The sequence below is a fragment of the Myotis lucifugus genome, unplaced genomic scaffold, assembly GCF_000147115.1.
Source record: "Myotis lucifugus unplaced genomic scaffold, Myoluc2.0 scaffold_326, whole genome shotgun sequence".
Taxonomy (NCBI): Eukaryota; Metazoa; Chordata; class Mammalia; order Chiroptera; family Vespertilionidae; genus Myotis; species Myotis lucifugus.
This window is the reverse complement of record NW_005871374.1, coordinates 270,774-289,365: the sequence shown is the minus strand read 5'-3', so window position 1 is coordinate 289,365 and position 18,592 is coordinate 270,774. Positions and strand designations below refer to the sequence as shown.

At 34.4% G+C, this 18,592-nt stretch overlaps 1 protein-coding gene across 16 annotated transcripts in view; it reads left to right on the top strand.

Moving 5' to 3' along the window:
• Positions 1-18,592, top strand: part of PCDH15 (protocadherin related 15) — a 537,899-nt gene that overhangs the window by 415,444 nt on the left and 103,863 nt on the right. For all 16 annotated transcript variants that reach the window (XM_023764291.1, XM_023764288.1, XM_023764290.1 and 13 more), the window contains 2 exons: positions 11,172-11,281; positions 13,216-13,356. In XM_023764291.1, coding sequence (XP_023620059.1) covers positions 11,172-11,281; positions 13,216-13,356 — 251 coding nt within the window. The remainder of the gene's footprint in view (positions 1-11,171; positions 11,282-13,215; positions 13,357-18,592) is intronic.

Genomic DNA, 18,592 nt, shown 5'->3' with positions numbered 1-18,592 from the left:
CTTTGGTCCCTATAGCAGTTGTAATAGTTGAAACAGACTCATTTTATTAATTTCATGACCTCTTCAAACCAGTCTTTACTTGAGTAATTTAATTGGGTTAAATGGAGACTAACCAGGGGAACTTATATGCATATATGGACAAAATAAAGTGGTGAAGGCCCGAGGGTGTGTGTGGGGGGGATGTCAATGGGGAAAAACAAAGAAAGGGGGCATCTGTCATACTTTCAACAATAAAGAAAGAAAAAAGACATCGTCTGCTTCATCAATTTGTTATTAGATGAACATCTACATTTTCAAGGAAACACTGAGTTCTTAAAACTTTTGAAAATTATGACTCTTCAGATTGTATATTTATTTATATAATTGTAAACAATATTCCTATTATTTAGAAGCAGGCACACAACCCAAAATTTCAAAATTGTAAACATTTTTATTTGAATTCATACATCATTCCTGTTTTATTTGATGAAGTTTCTCTTTTTGACAAAGAAATATCAGTAATTTCAGTGTCTTAGAGTTTACATGCCCAAATCATCATTTATTTTTACTCTTCTCCTTTCATTGAAACAAATCTCTTAAAGATTAATGGCATTTCTTTATCCCTCATTGTTGAAACACCCCTGCCTTCTCAAGATTATCTCCAAGAGACTTTATTATTTTATTTTTACAATGAATTAAGTTCAATCATTAGCCCCTTTCTCACATAAATAATCACATATTTTGAGTTATTACCACTTGGACAATTGAGAAGTTTCTCTATATCCATATGCAATCTCATAACTTAATTTAAACCATTTTCCTTAATTTGATTTTCATTGGAAGCAGAGTAAAATAGGTTAATCTTACGCATAAAAATTAGGTTCCCAAAGTCATATCATATAATGAATGAAATAGACCATACAGATCACTTACTCAACATAATTTAATACTTGATTGCTCTACTATCCTTGTCACAAAGTTTACTAAGCTCTTTTTATAAACTGACAGTTGTGTGATTGTGTGAAATGTGCTACTTCATCTTTGGATAGCTGTGAATGCTGGAAATTTCTTATGTTGAGATTATAATTATATTTAACTAGAGGCCCGGTGCATGAAATTCCTGCACGCGGGTGGTTGGGGTTGTTCCCTCAGCCCAGGTTGCAAGAGGGCTCAGGCCAGGCCAAGGAACCCCACCGGTGCACAATTGAGGCCAGGGTGGGACCGCAGGAGGGCTCCAGTGCGTGTCCAGCCCATCTCGCTCAGTCCCGATCAGCTGGACCCCAGCAGCAAGCTAACCTACGGGATCAGAGCATCTGCCCCCGGTGGTCAGTGCACGTCATAGTGACTGGTTGACCAGTTGACTCTCTGCCCCCTGGTGGTCAGTGCATGTCATAACGAGTGTTTTAGCGGCCTTAGCATATCATTTGCATATTACACTTTGGTTGAATGGGCTACAGGACAACTGGACACTTAACATATTAGGCTTTTATTATATAGGATCTTTTAAATTATTTTTATGCATTTTTCTCAGAGTCCTCATCAGTTTTAGCATTCATTGCTTTTTTAAGTAGCATGCCTGTATAGGTAAGGAAAAATAATTATCCCTGTACTCTTGAGTTCTTAGCTGAGACGCTTTGATATAAAAAAAAAAAATTAACAAGAGAAAAAAACAAACAACTTTATTAGCATGTATACCTTATGCATACTTGGGAGATTCCTAGGGGAAAAAAATGAGTAACTCATAGAGGTAGCTTTAGAATTCAGGACTAAATAACATCTTAATGGGGAAAGAGAAGGAGGGATATAATTCTCTTAGTGAATAATAATTTTCTGGAAAGATGAATGGGTCCTTAGAAGAATAGATGGGAGATGTGATAAAGTTTGTGACAAAGTTTGTCCGAGTATGATGTCTACTTTTAGCTCATCTCCTGTGATAAGAGCTAATCTTTTCTACTTGATGAAACTCTTAGAGAGAGGATGTAGTCAGTTGGGTTACTTTTGGAGCATCTGTCTTTAGGTAGAGAAGGGGAGCTCAGAGAGAAACTCTCCTGAATCTTCTGGTTTTCGAGTGCCCACAGCTCAAAATAATTAATGTACAAACTGGCCTATTTGGGGCTGGCAAGTACTAACTTACAGTCATATTTTAGGGTTGTATATTCTGCGACCCTTCAATTGAAACTGAGCTAAACTCTGTGGTTAAGACAGATGTGACAAATAATGTTTTCCTATTAATCATTAAAAGGTATCTTGACAAGGATTGGGCTTATTGGTAAAGAGTTTCTACCATTAATGTGGAACAAAAGAGGGATGGTAACCATGTAGTAGCTTATATCTAAAAGAAATGTTAATTACAGTTTCTCATATTGGTTTAAAATATTCCAGAACACATGGCAAACTCTTCTACATTGTTATAATATTTAAATAATGGTTTGCTATAATTCTCAAGATTTTCTTTTTTATCTCCATATAAATTGATATATATTAAATCTATTCAGTGTATTTATCTTCATTTTAATATATTAATATATATTCAGATTTATTTTGATATATATTAAAGTTCTAGATTAATATTTTTAAATTTTTATTCATCTTTTTATAAATGTTTATGAATATTTTTAATTTAATTTAAATATTTCAAAGTACTAATAGTATTTTTTAACTGTAACCCCATTAAGGTCTTGTGTTAGTTCAGTTCTGCCCTCTAACAATTAGACATCATGATGAGATTTAACAAGCAAATATTTTATTTGGTGAAATACTGTTGTGAGAGAAATGAGGGGGGAGCAGGATAAGGCTAAGAGAGCCTTCAAACCACATGCATTCTGACACCGAGTGAAAAAGAGGGCGGGAAGGTTGTATAGAAACATTCTAGCGCCCGTGGTCGGCAAACTCAAAGAACACATGAGGCTCTTTGGCCCCTTGAGTGTGGCTCTTCCTAAGCCTTAGGAGTACCCTAATTAAGTTAATAACACTGTACCTACCTATATAGTTTAAGTTTAAAAATTTTGGCTCTCAAAAGAAATTTCAATCGTTGTACTGTTGATATTTGGCTCTGTTGACTAATGAGTTTGCCAACCACTGTCCTAGCCTACTGTGTCTCTAAGTGACTACTGTCATTCAAGTAAGGTTCTGCACAATGATCAGGCAATCCTCATTGCATAGTGAGATGTCAGAGAAGTTCTGTGTCTCCGAGGAAGGACCTGTCTTAGCAGTTCTTTTCTCAGTCATTACCTGTAAGCAGCCCCTAAGTAGCATGACCTTTATAGAAACACAGCAATAGTCTTTAGGGCACAGCACCTGGGACCTCGGTCCATGTGCTTCCAATTGCTGGAGGCTATGAGACACACAGTCAATTGCCACCACCTGTTCATATCTGATATGAGGTTTCCAATCAATTACCTACTTGGATCTTTTGGAAAATAGTTATACTGTCATAGTCAGAAATTACATTTTATGTGTTTTTTTATTTAATCCAGACAGAAATATCAAAATTCTAACAGTAATTCAAACACTTAATACTACCTTAGAATAAAGTAACTCTCATAGTCGAGTTATCATTTGGAAGAATGACATTTGCCCTTCATCTCAGGATGATGGACTAAGACTTATACACACTGAGACTCACTTGTCATCAGTTTTAAAGGTAAATATCATGGAAAGGTCAATACGTCTGAAATAGATCATAGAGACTAAATGTGAATATTGATTTTGAATGGGAAATGCAGTATCTGACACAGTTTATAAAATTTTTATTAAAGACAGTTACTAAACTACTTTTCTGAACAAATATGCAAAAACAGAGAAAAAGCATAATTTAAAATCCAGAAATCTATTTTTATATACTTTGCAAAATGAAAACAATTTTATAAAAATGGCCAAAGGAATGGTGAATGAGCAATTCCAGTTTACATCTCATTATACAAGAGAATTAAAATTACCCTACATTGAGGAATGTTGGCATCATAAACTACATACAAGTTTGAACTTCAGGATTTTCAGAAAAGAACTAGTGGTCTTGATTTCAAAGAAATTTTTTTAAAGCTATATGTAAACTATTACTATAATATAAAATAAACCCACATGCAGAGACTATCACTTGTTTGCTAATGTTGTTTTCTATTTTAATTTAAATTTATTGTCTACTATGAATGATGACTTTACATGAAATTAAACTCTCCTGCCATTTTATGGCACTATTCAAATCTTGCCTTAAAGATAATAGATTTTGCCTCTTTAACGATTGAAAGAGTGACATTTTACAAATGATATTCCTCACTCTGACCCCGTGGACAGAATCTTATAAGCATTATACAAAAGAAATCTGAAATTTTAGATAAGTTCTTCAGCTAATTCTATGGTTTTAAAGTTTGAAAGCCAATGAATAAGGTAGATTGGATAAACTCTGTTAAGAACAGTAAATGAAACAAACTAACATACACACCCTAGATTGCAGATTTAGCTGTCAAATAGTATTTTGAACTGGAGAGGTGTGTGACTAAGGGCTAAAGATTTCTTGTGTTCAAGATGAGGACACTTCATGGATCTGAATAGAAGCAAAACTAACAGTAAGCACACTTTTAAAAAGTTGTACAAAACAGTGTGTAACCATTTGCTCCTTTATCAATTTAAAATTCTTATCCACAATCTATCTGAAGATTTCTGGGAGAGCTGGTGTCTCTCTCCTGATCTATGTCTTTATAAAACTGTTTTTCTTGGTTAAATATGAAAAATTATATCATCCTGATGAAATTATTTCAAAGCTACAAATAATAGGAGTTCCAGCGGGTGTGTTTTTTTCCTTCCCATTTTCATTAATTTCCCCCATAGTAGATATAAAAACAGTTTCTTAATTGGTACTGATTTGCAAATATACGGAAATCAAGCATGTCAATATAAATTAGATTTGTTACTCAGTAGAAAGAAAGCAATAGAGCCAGATTGAATCCCAGTGTAATTTTATAGCATCTATTTACAAACACTTTTGTATCCTAAACTGCATGGCATTTAAAATAATTAGGAGTTTTATGTGATACATATAACATTTACTATTATTGGTACTTCTTAAACCCAACAATGAAAGTAGATTTTAAATTGTAGAATAATTGTATCATCTATATTTATACTGTAAAAACTGGATCTAACCATTTGGAAACTAAAATTCTGTTATTTTAGTATAGTCATTATTCAAATGGCAAAGATGTTAAAAAGTATTTAATTGAGAGAGATTTATTATAGTCTACATTTTCAAAAGAGACTCAATTTGAAATGTTAAACAGTTATCCATGAATTAGTTTATACATCCCTAAGAAAATTATGTTCTAAGTATTTTGCATATAAATTCTGTATCAGTTAACTTTACTGGGATGCACTTTTATCTGAAAAGATTTATTTCTAAACAAGAGATTTAGAGTCATTTTGATCAATTTTCTTCTGACTAAATGCAGCTGTTTATGGTAGATCCTTACAATGTTTTATGATTCAGCAATAAAAGTTCCAATCTATAAAAGACATGGAGGAAGTTAAATATATATTACAAAGAATCCAGTCCAAAAAGTCTACAGATTGTATGATTTAAATTATATTATATTCTGGAAAAGACAAAAGTATACAGACAGTAAAAAGATCAGTGGTGGCAGGTTCAGGGGGAGGGAAAAAATGAATATGTGAAGAACAGGAGATGCTTTTGGCCATTAAAACTACGCTGTATGATACTGTAAGGGTGGATATATGACATATGCATGTGTCCAAGCTGTATTACTGTGTAACAGGAAAAAAATGACGCCTGATGTAAACTGTGCTTTAATAATGTGCTGATATTGGTTCATCAATGGTAACAAATGGACCACACTAATGCAAACATTAATAATAGGAAAAACCGGGGATACATATGGAAGTCTATACTTTCTGCTCGATTTTTCTGAAAACCTATAACTACTCTAAAAAACAAAGTTTATTAATTTAAAAAAGTATGCATCTGTTTTACATATAAAATGTAGGGGGGTGAAGATCATGCAAATAGTAAAATAATAAGCTAATAAAATTTAAATTTGATATTAATCATAACTAAGGTTCTTTAATTGAATTATTATTTAGTCTTTATTTGAAAATTCATTTAGGTGATTTTAAGATTTCAGTAAAAATCTGTGAATTTTGTTTAAAATGGTCAATAAAGCCAAAATGTTGTCCTTGTGGGAATAATGGGAGCTAGTGATGTCACCCACTATGTCAGGAACATGGGCATGAAACCCAGCTCAGGTCAAAGCTCGTGAAAGAACCTCTACTGAAGGCCCTTCCTGAAGGCATTTGTAAGACAACTGAGGTGTCCTTCAGTAGATGATTGGATAAAGAATATGTGATATTTATATACAGTGGAATACTACTCGGCCATTTTTTAAAAAAAGATGAAATACTGCCATTTGTGACATGGATGAATCTTGAGAATATCGTGCTAAGTGAAATAAGTCGAATGGAAAAAGTCAAGAACCATATGATTTCACACATATGTGGTATATAAATCTGGAAGCAATAAATGAATAAACAAGACAGCCAAACAAAAACTCATAGATATGGACAACAGCATTGTGATGACCAAGGGAAAGGGGGTAGGGAGATAGTAAAGGGTAAAGGGTGCCAAATATATGGTGATGGAAGTAGATGTGACTTTGTGTGGTAAACACACAATGCAATATGCAGATGATGTATCATAGAATTGTACACTTGAAACCTATATAATTTTAACCAGTGTCAGCCCAATAAATTTAAAAAATTAAAATAAATAAAATAAGAAACCATCTGTCTCTCCAGTGTTCAAAGGCCACCTCTGTTAAGGAATATTAGTTTCCTTGAGCATGCTCTTAGCAGTCTTTTTCTAGACTGTGGGATTCCAGGTATCTCTTAACTCTAACTTCATCAGCGAAGCAGTGTCCGATCTGTGTTAAGTGCCTCTCTTATTGTAAAAGTGATTTTTCTTAGTTATATCAGCAGTAAATCTAGCTTCAAAAAGTAGAATTCTTGAATTTCAGACACTCAACAACTACTTGTTTTGAATTTGGAGGTAAAAAGTTAATTGGAAGATGGTAAATGGTGTATTGTTTATGTAAAGTATATGAATTTCAACTATATCAATTAATAGCAGGAGAAATTTTGTTTTGAAAAAATATCTTTGAGGAATTCTTATTTGGCTATTTTTCTTTGCTTCTGGAATTAATCAATAGGTTGCTATTATACTCAACAGAAATAAAAGAGGGAATGAGAAATCAGATTATATCAGACTCAGAATGACAGAACCAGAAACCGCCTTTCAGATAGTTTACTCTAAAAATCATAAACTATCAGCCCATAGATCAGACCAAGTCAGATGTTGCTTTAAAAAATAAACTTCCGTTGGTTGCCAAAATGTAAAAGTTTATAGAATTCACATAAAATTTTGAATTTACTTTTCCAGTTTAAAACCACAGTGAACTTGCACTATTGCATAGTAGTTACCCTTATTAAATAGAGCATGCAATGTGACCAGTTCTTTACTTTCACCCCCTTTCCTATTAATTTATGCTCAGCTCATTTTATTCAATTTTGTTATCTTTCTATTCTCTCTGTCATCTGATTTTAAGAGTCTTGATTTACACCAATTGCTTCATTTTGTATTCAAATTATATCTGACTCCAAAAGAAAGATGTAATTTATCCCAATCAAGTAACTTGTACTTTCCAGAGCATAAAATAAAATGTGCCCTGCCTGGCAATAAATAGAAAATTTGTAATTTAGTGCTCATTATCATAAAGGTTCATTTAATTCTAGCCTGGAGAAAATTGCATTTTTATGGTATGTTTTGATTCTGGTAGAAAGAAGTGTGTTGGAACAATTAAGACAAAGGTTAATAAGGAGATATTTTGTCTAGAAGTAAATCTGTTTTAAACATTAGTAACAAATAGAATATTAAATGCTTTTACTAGTATGCATTGCATTTAAAATCCTTCTTAAATTATACCAGTTAATTTGTCCAGTATTAATCATTTCTATCCATATTGTATAAAAATATACAAAAATATTATTTTTAAGTTTGAAGTAAAAGATGGCATTTTTCTAATGTTAGAGCTTAAGGTACATTAGCTGCTGGCTTTATATTTCTGCACTTTATAAGGATCAATAAACAAATTAATTGTGGAAAGTACAAAATTTAGCTTTTATTTCATGCCATAAACAAGACAGACAAGTAAATAATTTAAGCAATGCTTAATTCCACAAGAACTAATTCATTTAGTTTATGAAAATTATTGCAAAATATGACTAACATTATTTCTTATGTAAACTTAAGTTGTATGTAACTTGATCTGTCATAAGTTAACAATTCATTGCTCTTCATAGTCAAGCCATGTATATCAGCTATATAATTGCATCATAACAATATTAACACAAACTTAATAAATTAAAACAATACATGTATCATCTTGAAGTTTCTGTAGCTCAACAGTTGTTCACCTCCTATGCTCTTTGTTCCATAGACTCACATAGTTTCAAATCAAGATTAGGGCCAGGGCCAGGGTCTCAGCTCTGGCTTGACTAGGGAGGGGTCCATGTCCAAGCTCATGTGCTTGTTGATTGGATTCCGTTACTTGTGGGATGTAGGACTCAGGGCCTCAGTTCCTCACTGACGGTTGGTCAGACATCATTTTCAGTATGTTGTCATGCAGACAATTCCATATGTTCACTTACTTCATAAATCCAACCAAGGAGATGGAGTCTACTAACAAAAATGAAGTTGCACGTTAAAATCTTATGTAATCACTGAGGTGAGGTCACATCTACTTCACGGATTTCTATCTTAAAGAAACAAGTTGCTCTCTGCCCCTTCTGAAAGGGGAGAGGAATACTCAAGGGTAGGAATACCGAAAGTGGGAGATTATTGACAGCCTTTTTAAGGACTACTGTGTTTCCCTAGCTCTCTGATTTTAACCTTTTTCATGTTTTTATTTCAAAATTACCATGATCAACCACTAAGCAATGTGACAAACAGAAAATTGTCTTGATGTCTCTTTATAATATAAAGTAGTGTAAAGTTTATTCATAATCAAAGCAGTCCATCAAAACCAACCTAGTGTCACTTTTGTAAATGCCTTCCTTTTTTGTAGTAGACTACTATCAATTTTAATTAAGAGTCACCAAAGGCATTCTTATTGTACTGGCCTGAAACTACAATAATGACTAAATACATTTTTTATAGAACATAATATGTTTCTTAGGTGTCTTACTTAAGAAGTGTCTACCTAGGCAAATGTATCTTTTTCTAATTTAGTTGGGACTATTTGATTGAAAGTGATAGGAATCTTAGATAAATGAGAAATAAAAGAAAAAAATAATTTTTCCATGACTGAAATAATGAGTTTACCTAGCTTTAAGTATAGCAGCGTTTAAAATATTAGTCCAAGTAAAGGGATTCTATTTTAATCCCAAGTTATTTCATTTGTGTTGGTATCATGCTCAACAAGAACATTCCTATAGAGTACAAGTATTAAAATTCTAGCAAAAAATACAAAATGAACACCGTATTTTCTAATAAGTAACAGTAACATTTCTGGGCACAGCTTTCATTAGCTTTGAGAGACATTTACCATGCATAAACACAGAGCAAAGATGATAAAGTGTCCTCATTGGTCAGAGAGAGCTAATGTGTTTATCCATATATCTCAAGGGATTGGTCGGCCCTACCCAAACCACTTAGAATGAGAATGGAGGAGGAAGAGTTATCCAAAGCAAATTCTGGATGCTGTTAACAAAAGAAGGCAGAAAGGATGCAGGAGAGTAAAATAAATAGTTATTGACCGTGTAATGAATATATGGACCACCATTAGGTGCTACAGCATCTGTAAGATATAGCACTTTATATTTAGGTAACCGAGTGAAACAATTATGTACACTACAGTGCCAAAGAACATAGCAATTTGGACAAGATGTTTATGAAAGGTTCTGTGTAATTACATTTTCAAACTATATTTGTGTCTCAGTATCTATACATATAAAAGCCTAAGCAACCGAACGGTAGACTGGTCTCTATGACACGCACTGACCACCATGGGGCAGACGCTCAAGGCAGGAGGTGCTCCATGGTGGTCAGTGTGCTCCCACAGCTAACTCCACAGCCGGTCAGCCCCAATTAGCCCCGATTGCCGGCCAGGCCAAGGGACCCCACCTGTGCACGAATTTGTGCACTGGGCCTCTAGTTTGTTATAAAAGGCTTCAATAAAGACACAATATATATAATTGCACTAGATTAGAAGAACTGAGAAAATGGGGATTAAAATGAGGGGTAACATTAAAAGTGTAAGTATTGAAAGGAAAATACCATATGCAAGAAATGGCAATAGGATTTATCTTAGCAGTTTGAGAAAAGAAACTAAAGCTTATTAGGAATCAGATGAGTTAGACAGATTGACTAGACTACAAAAAGACTCAGATATTATTAAAAATTGTATTTAATACTTTTCTAAATTTATTGGAGCTGGATGATACAAATACCTGTGACTTATAAAAGTGAGATTATTTGCATTAATTTATGCAAATAAAGTTATGATAGCCTAGTTAGAGTGACCAATATTGCATAATGAAATTGAGATTTTGAGAATTATATAATGAGTTGTTGAAAATATATTTTTTATTTAAATATGTACCATAGTGTGGCTACAGCTAAGCAAAATAAGTATGTAATTTCAAAAGAAGTGTGAATTTTTTGATGCCATCTATTCAAATACTTTTAGTACAGTTAGAGCTTTGCAATTGAGCAAGAAAAAAGACGAAAAAGAGAAATTTGGAAGCCATGTGCTTAAATATGATAGCATCAACCAAACAATAGCAACATTTTACGTTAGCAGTTGAGATAGCAAATTGTATCTCTCTGTTGTTTTCAGTCTGGAAGGTGCTTTAGAGTTAAGTGAAAAGCATTTTTAATGATATTTGGCAAATAATAAAGTAGTAGTATGTTCCATCCAAAATTGAAAACAATGCAAGCAACAAGACATTATTAAAAGAGCATTTGCATAATTTTAGACAATTTTTAGGGTTGGAGTCAATATACTTTCTGAAAACCTTCAGAAAATATTATTATTCACATAAACACATACACATAAACTAATTAAATTCAAAACTCCGTCCTGGCAAAATGGGCAATAAAAAATTAATTATTTTCTCTAAACCTGCAGGCCTCCTCCAGTAAGTGAACTTGCGGCCAGAGGGACTGCAGTTGGTGTAATTTCTGCTGCGGCCATCAATCAGAGCATTGTGTACTCCATTGTTTCAGGAAATGAAGAGGGTGAGTAGATGTTTAGTCTGAGTTTTTACCATAAACTAATCAACTTGGATTTGGAATTATTTCAGATTGAATTATTGTTTACTCTATATTTTAAAAAAAAACATTTCCGGCTTAAATGTAATTGGTAATTATGTGCTGAATCTGATTAAAAATCCAGTTACAGTAATGAGAGTGACCCTCCTCCCCCCCACCAGGAAATACTAAATATCTAATTCTGGCAGTCTTCTCCCACTTCTCATTTAAGGATGTTTTAATGACATGTCTTCAAATTTAATGTAAGTTATAGTTATTGCTTTCTAGGTGTCTCTTCCCACTACTCTGTACCATCTACCACCTGTACTCCATGTCATATACTAGTAGTAGCTAATCCTGAAGAAATTTTAGAACCATAAATGTTTGTGAATGCCCAAAGAGGCACATGCATGACAAAAGCCATGTATATTGTATAATAATATTTCTCAAACAGTTAAATTAGACATACAATTAACAGTTACGTTTTGTCTACCCATCACGTTTCACTCAGAAGAGAATGGTTTGTGAGTCTCTAGGAATAAGTCCATAGCTCAGGCCTTATCACCCATTCTTTGTGTCACTGCTATCCACAAGTTAGTTGTCCTCTGCTTTTCCCTTTTGATGAACTGTATGGCCTGGCATATTATAGGTAACCAAAATGGTTAATATATATTTAATAAATGCATGAAGAATAAATAGGAAATTAATGAATTATTAAAATATGAAATTAATGAATTAATGTTAATGAATTTTGCACAAAAATTGTAAAGGCCTTTTTCAAGTGTTCCAACAACCAACCATTACAAGAAATCGCTGCCCCTAAAGCAGGGCTCAACATCATACTTTTTTTATTGTTTTCTTCTTTGTTTCTACCGCTATGCCTCCCCCCTAAACATTACTAAACTTCCTTTTCCCTTGAACTTCCAGCATCTGACTGAAGCTGTGATTTCTCAATCTGTTCTGATACTTCTTTCTGTGATTCTATCAGTTCTCGTCCTTGAAAAAAGCCGAGGGATTCTTCCTATTTCCCTCTCTTACCCCACAATGACTATTGATTATTAATTTTATATATATATATATATATATATATATATATATATATATATATATATATATCTAACAAGTATTTATTGAGCACCTATTAGATATTAAATGATCTTCCAGCCACGAGGGATAGAGCAGTGAATAAAAAAGGCAGATCCTTGCCCTCGTACAAATTACTAAACTGATAAGTATATAGTATTTAGGCAGTAATAAATATTATGGAGAAAACTAAAGAGAAAAATATAACATGAGTGCAAGAGGTGAGATAGTTTACAATTTACCAAAGTGCCCTACTCTTCCTTCAAATATATATTAAATGGGAAAATTCATTGAACAAATGGACATCAGAGCAAAGTATTTGAAGCTATTTAAAATAAGAAACCATATTTTCTAAATAATCACCATGTTTTTCCCTAAAGTGTCCTTAGTAGGACACTGAGTCTACAGGATAACAAGATGCATTAAATCATAAAAAGTATAATAATTTAATAAGATAATAAAATAGTTGGCTAAACAAAATGAAATGGGTTTCTTCAAAACAGAATTTCTAAGTCTTTAGTATGGTAGAAGACCATCTGAATCTAGGGTGAGGGGTATATTATGTATTGCTCCCAAATGCAACTGATCACAGAAACATTGATTTCAAAGAGAATCTCAGAAAAAAATAGAATTTCAAGGCCTATGATTAGGGTAACACTGATGTTTATAATTTCTGGAACATAAGTTTCCAAAGAGCTGAAACATAGTTTCCAAAAGCCAGCTTCTTATCCCTATATGCACTACTACTAAAAATGTGTTTTGAACTCACAATGTCTTTTAAGAATTGTTTTTACTTGAAGTTTGAGGAAAATGACCAAGAAATTACATTTTAATTCTAGGTAAGTTTGGAATTAATAACATCACGGGTGTTATCTATGTGAACGACCTTCTGGACTATGAAACAAGGACAAGCTATGTACTTCGAGTCCAAGCTGATTCCCTGGAAGTGGTCCTCGCCAATCTCCGAGTTCCTTCAAAAAGTAAGTTATGTTATTTATTTAAAGATTTTAAAATAAATGTATGGTGTTTCTGCTCATCTTACTTTAATTTTTTAAAAAATTATATTACAATTGACATACAATATTATATTAGTTTCAGGTGTATAACCCTGTGATTCTACATTTATATAGCTTATGAAGTGATCACCATGATAATCAAATGCTCATCTGACACCATATGTACTAGTAGTTATTACAATATTACTATGTTCCCTATATTGTACTGTACATTCTAGTAAGTATTCTTTAACTACTGATTTATACTTCTAAATTCCTTCACCTTTTTCACCCATCCCCCCCAACCCCTCTTCCACCTGGCAACCATCAGAATGTCCTTTGTATCTATGAGTCTGCTTCTGTTCTCTCATTTGATTATTTTGTTTTTAGATTCCACATGTGATTGAAATCATCTGACATTTGTCTTTCTCTGACTTATTACATCCAGCACAATACCCTCTAGGTCCCTTGTTGCACATAGCAATATTTCTTTTTTTAAATATATTTTTATTGATTTTTTACAGAGAGGAAGGGAGAGGGATAGAGAGTTAGAAACATCAATAAGTGAGAAACATTGATCAGCTGCCTCCTGCACACTCCTTACTGGGGATGTGCCCGCAACCAAGGTACATGCCCTTGACCGGAATTGAACCTGGGACCCTTGAGTCCGCAGGCTGACGCTCTACCCACTGAGCCAAACCGGTTAGGGCAATAGCAATATTTCAGTATTTTTTAGGGCTGAATCATAATCCATTGTGTGTATGTACCACTTCCTTATCCATTCATGTAATGATGGACACTCAGGTCCCTTCCATATCTTGGCTATTGTAAATAATGCTGCAATCAGCATTTGGATGTATATGTCTTTTTGATCCTGTGTTTTGGGTTTCTTTAAATCAATACCCAGAAGTGGAGTTGCTGGGCAATCCTCCTTTGTCTCTGGTTATAGCTTTGGTAAAACTTATTGTGTCTGGTACAAGTATTGTCACCCAGCTTTTTGTTTACATTTTCATGAAATATCCTTTTCCATCCCTTTATATTTAGACTGTGTGTATCTTTCAATCTGAAGTGTATCTTTATAAGGGTCTTATTTTGTTATCCATTAAGCTACCATAATATGTCTTTTAATTGGAGCATTTAAAATATTTACATTTTAAGTAGTTTTGATAAAAAATGAGTTTATTGACATTTTATTTATATTTTTTAGGTTTTTTTTTCCTTTTTCTTCTTAAAGACCCTTTAACATTTCTTGTAATACTGGTTTGATAGTGATGAACTCCTTTAGCTTTTCTTGTCTGGGAAGCTCTTTATCTGTCCCTCAATTATAAATGACAGTTTTTCTGGGGAGAATAATCTTGGTTATAGGTACTTGCTTTTCATCACTTTGACCATTTTAAGCCAATCCCTTCTGGCCTGCATAGTTTTTTTGGAGAAATCAGCTGACAGTCTTATGGGAGCTCCCTATAGGTAACTAACTGCTTTTCTATCATTGCTTTTAAGATTTTCTCTTTATCTTTAACCTTTGGCATTTTAATTATGTTTCTTGGTGTGTGCCTCTGGGTGTATATTTTATGGTACTCTCTACTCTCTGTGCTGCCTGGTCTTGTATGTCTATTTCTTTCACCAAGTTAGGAAAGTTTTCTGTCATTTTTTTTTCCAGATAAGTTTTCAATTTCTTGCTCTCTCTCTCTACTCATTCTGGCATCCCAATGCTATAAATGTTGGTAATGCTTGAAGTTGTCCAAGAGGCTCCTTACGCTATTCTCATTTTTTGGATTCTTTTTTCTTTTTGCTGTTCTGATTGTTTTCTCCTTCCTTATATTCCAAATCACTAACTTGGTTCTCTGCGTTATCTGCTTTACTGTTAAATACCGGTAATTTAGTCTTCATTTCCATGTCCCTTTTTTAAGCAGCTGAAGTTCTCATAAAGTTTCTTAAGCATTCTTATATCCATTGTTTTTAACTTTGTATCTGGTGGTTTGCTTGCCTCCATTTTATTTAATTCTTATTCTGGAGATTTCTCCTGTTCTTTTATTTGGAACATGTTTCTTTGTCTACTCATTCCACTGCTTCCTTATATTTGTTTCTATATATTAGGCAGATCTGCTACATCTCCTGGACTTGGTAGAGTGGTCTTAAGTAGTAGGTGTCGTGTAGGGCTCAGTGATGCAGCCTCCCCAGTCACTGAACTGGGTACTTTGGGTGTAACCCCTGTGTGCACCATCCTGTTGTAGTTAAGCCTTGATTTCTGTTTGCATGTTCCTGGGAGCAATTGAACCCCCAGGCTGATTTGTGGCAGGGACTAGCTGTGACTGCATCAAAGGGACTGCTGTTCAGAGTCTGACCCCATGGAGCAGGACTTGCTTCAATGGGGCTTTGGTGCCCACCAAATCTGCCCCTTTAGGTGTGGCTTGTAGAGGTGGTTGGATTGTAATCTGGCATGGTCTGAAGCTGTCCACCAGATGCACTGGCTCTGGGGCCTCCCGGGAGGTGCATAGTCAGCCACCACTTGTGTTCAGCCCAAGGCCACCCAGCATGAGCTACAGAGCAATATGAAAATGGCTGCTATTTGTGCTGGGCTTGAAGGTACCCAGGAGAGGTCAAGCTGTGGAAAAAGACTAGCTGCCACTAGTGCCAGACCTGAGGCCACTGAGCAAGACATATGGGGCACACAGAGGTCAGATGCTGGTTTTTGCCTGTTTTTTTGTTTGTTTGTTTGTTGTAAGAGATTTTAGGAAAATCCAAAGCATGAGCCAAGAGAGGCCATTTATATGGAAAAGCCACTGGAAACGGCTTGAGTGAGCCTGCAAGTTGCATGGGGTGGGGTCTCAGGGAATCACCAGAACTGGGTGAACAGTGTTAGCGAGAGTGATGGAAACTCAGATTTCATGCCCGTCTACCTGCTTAGTGAGGATAGGGCTCAGCAAGGGAACAATGCCCTCTGCCAGCATTTCTGTTTGGGAGAAAGCTGCCCCTTCAGCTCTTGCCCTGATGCCAGCCAGACAATTCGGTTTCCCCCTATACGTCCCTGGTGCTTTTCCAGCTGTTGCCCCAGTGCTGGAACTTAGAGCAAGTGAGTCCGAGTAAGTACATATGTGGCCCCTTCTAGAGGAACACCTGTGACTCCAGTATTCTTCAGTCTCACTCAGAAACAATCCCTGCTGGTTTTCACAACCAGAAGGTTTAGGGACTTCTCTTCCCAGCACTGGAGCCCTGGGCTGGAGGTTCTGATGTAGGGCCAGGACCTCTTGCTCCTTAGGGGAGACCTCTGCTGCTGAGATGTCCCTCCTGATTTTTAACCACCACAGCCGTTTTCATGTCTGTCTTCCTCCTACCAGTCTCAATGTGGCTTAGTAATAGGACTTCTGTTCAGCTAGCTTTCAGGCAGTTCTGAATGATGGTTGCTCTGTAATTTATTTGTAATTTTGATGTGGTTGTGGGAGGTTTTGAGTAACAAGTTTACTTGCACTGCCGTCTTGACTGAACTTGGCTCATTTTCTAATGAAATCCATGTCTAAAAGTTCTCAGTGAAGAATAAACTAAGATCATCAATATTCAGAGATATTTGTCCTTTTAATTTCTCAAATATGACAATGCTGAGAGTGATTTCATACTCCTGAACTGTCAAGGCAATAACATATTATTTCTAAACTTTGTGTATAATATTATAGAATACCATCATTATCTGTGTATGTTAGATTATAAACATTATTTCATCCCACTGTGAGGTTCTGGCTAGCCCTCTGGAATGTAGTATATTTTTAATGAGTGCATAACCACTAGATATTCTGTGAATTGTGTGGCTTCTGGTACTTATATATTTTCTTATAATAGAAGAAAACACATCTTAAAATTAATGACTAACATTTATTATAATTTATATGCTGCATTATATGTAATTCACACACATTTCTAGGAGATAAGAAATATTAATTTCACTACAAGGACATGATAAGGAAAGTTTAAATGATTTTCTAAACATAATACTTGTCAGTAAATGAAAAGTTAAAGATTTAGACTCACATCTTTTGACTCCAAAATCTTTCTTCAACATTCCAGTATCATATAGTTCATGCACACAGAGGAACAAGTAAAAACCAGTTTGTGAAGGGAGCCAGCACAGATTCTGAGAGCTGTTACTAGCAATGGATAAATTCTATTATTTTCCATTCACAGCCATAATACTTCTTTGCATTTAAGTAATCCATCTTTCTTTTTATTTTTTATAGTCACACCAGAATTTTTAGAATCTAGGAAACCCAAGAAAATCAAATTTAATGTATCCATTAGAATAGAATCTCAGAAAGAGTCTGAAAAGTGAAACAGGACTTGAAACACTTATTTTTTACTCTGGGGCCATTCCTAGACATCCTATCACTCCATTAATCAACATTTTGAGAAGGGGAAAGAGGAAAAGAGAAGAGAGCATGAGAGCTAGAGCACACATATGGATGTCAGAGGGAGAGAGCCCAGGCCTTCTAAGAGAAAGGAGAACAAGGTGGGAGTAAAAGGCTGAAGATGCAGTATAGAATTTTCTGTCTCAGTTCAGCTCTTGGCGATCATAAATAATAAAGCACTCCTTTGCATTTATTTCAAATCTCACTGATCTAGTGTCAAGGGCTGCACAGGTACAACCAAATCATTTTAAAGAAATATTTTTCAAGAAATATCTCTGATTTCTAGGAATAGAAATATCTTTAGTTCTTTCATGTGAATATAATACAACTATCCTCATTACTGTAATTTGAATGTAAATCTAAGGCTAATAATAATTTACCTAATGCACACATGAATGTTTGTATGTGCCCTATTATGCATGTAGAGGTAAGACCAAATAGCCAATTCATGAATTATATTCTTGGAAATGCATAAAGCCTAAAAGCTAAATGTTTGTTTAATGCCTGATTCTTGGCTATTCTTATTAACATTTCAAGACTAACCTTTGCTTTTTGAGTGTGAAGTACAAACTCATGTATTTTTAACACATTTCATTTATTAATGTATATTAATGACTTATAATCAATTCTTAGCCATTAGCTATGCAAATAAGATCATTATGTAAATTAAGGTTAATTAATTAATTGTCTAAAGGTTCATCCCTTCTTCAGAATTAGCTGCCCTGTGCTCTTTAGCTCTACCACATATCATAGGAATACGATAATAAACAGAATGAATTTAACTCATTAAATAAATATTTTATTGTGATTTCTTTACCAAAAAG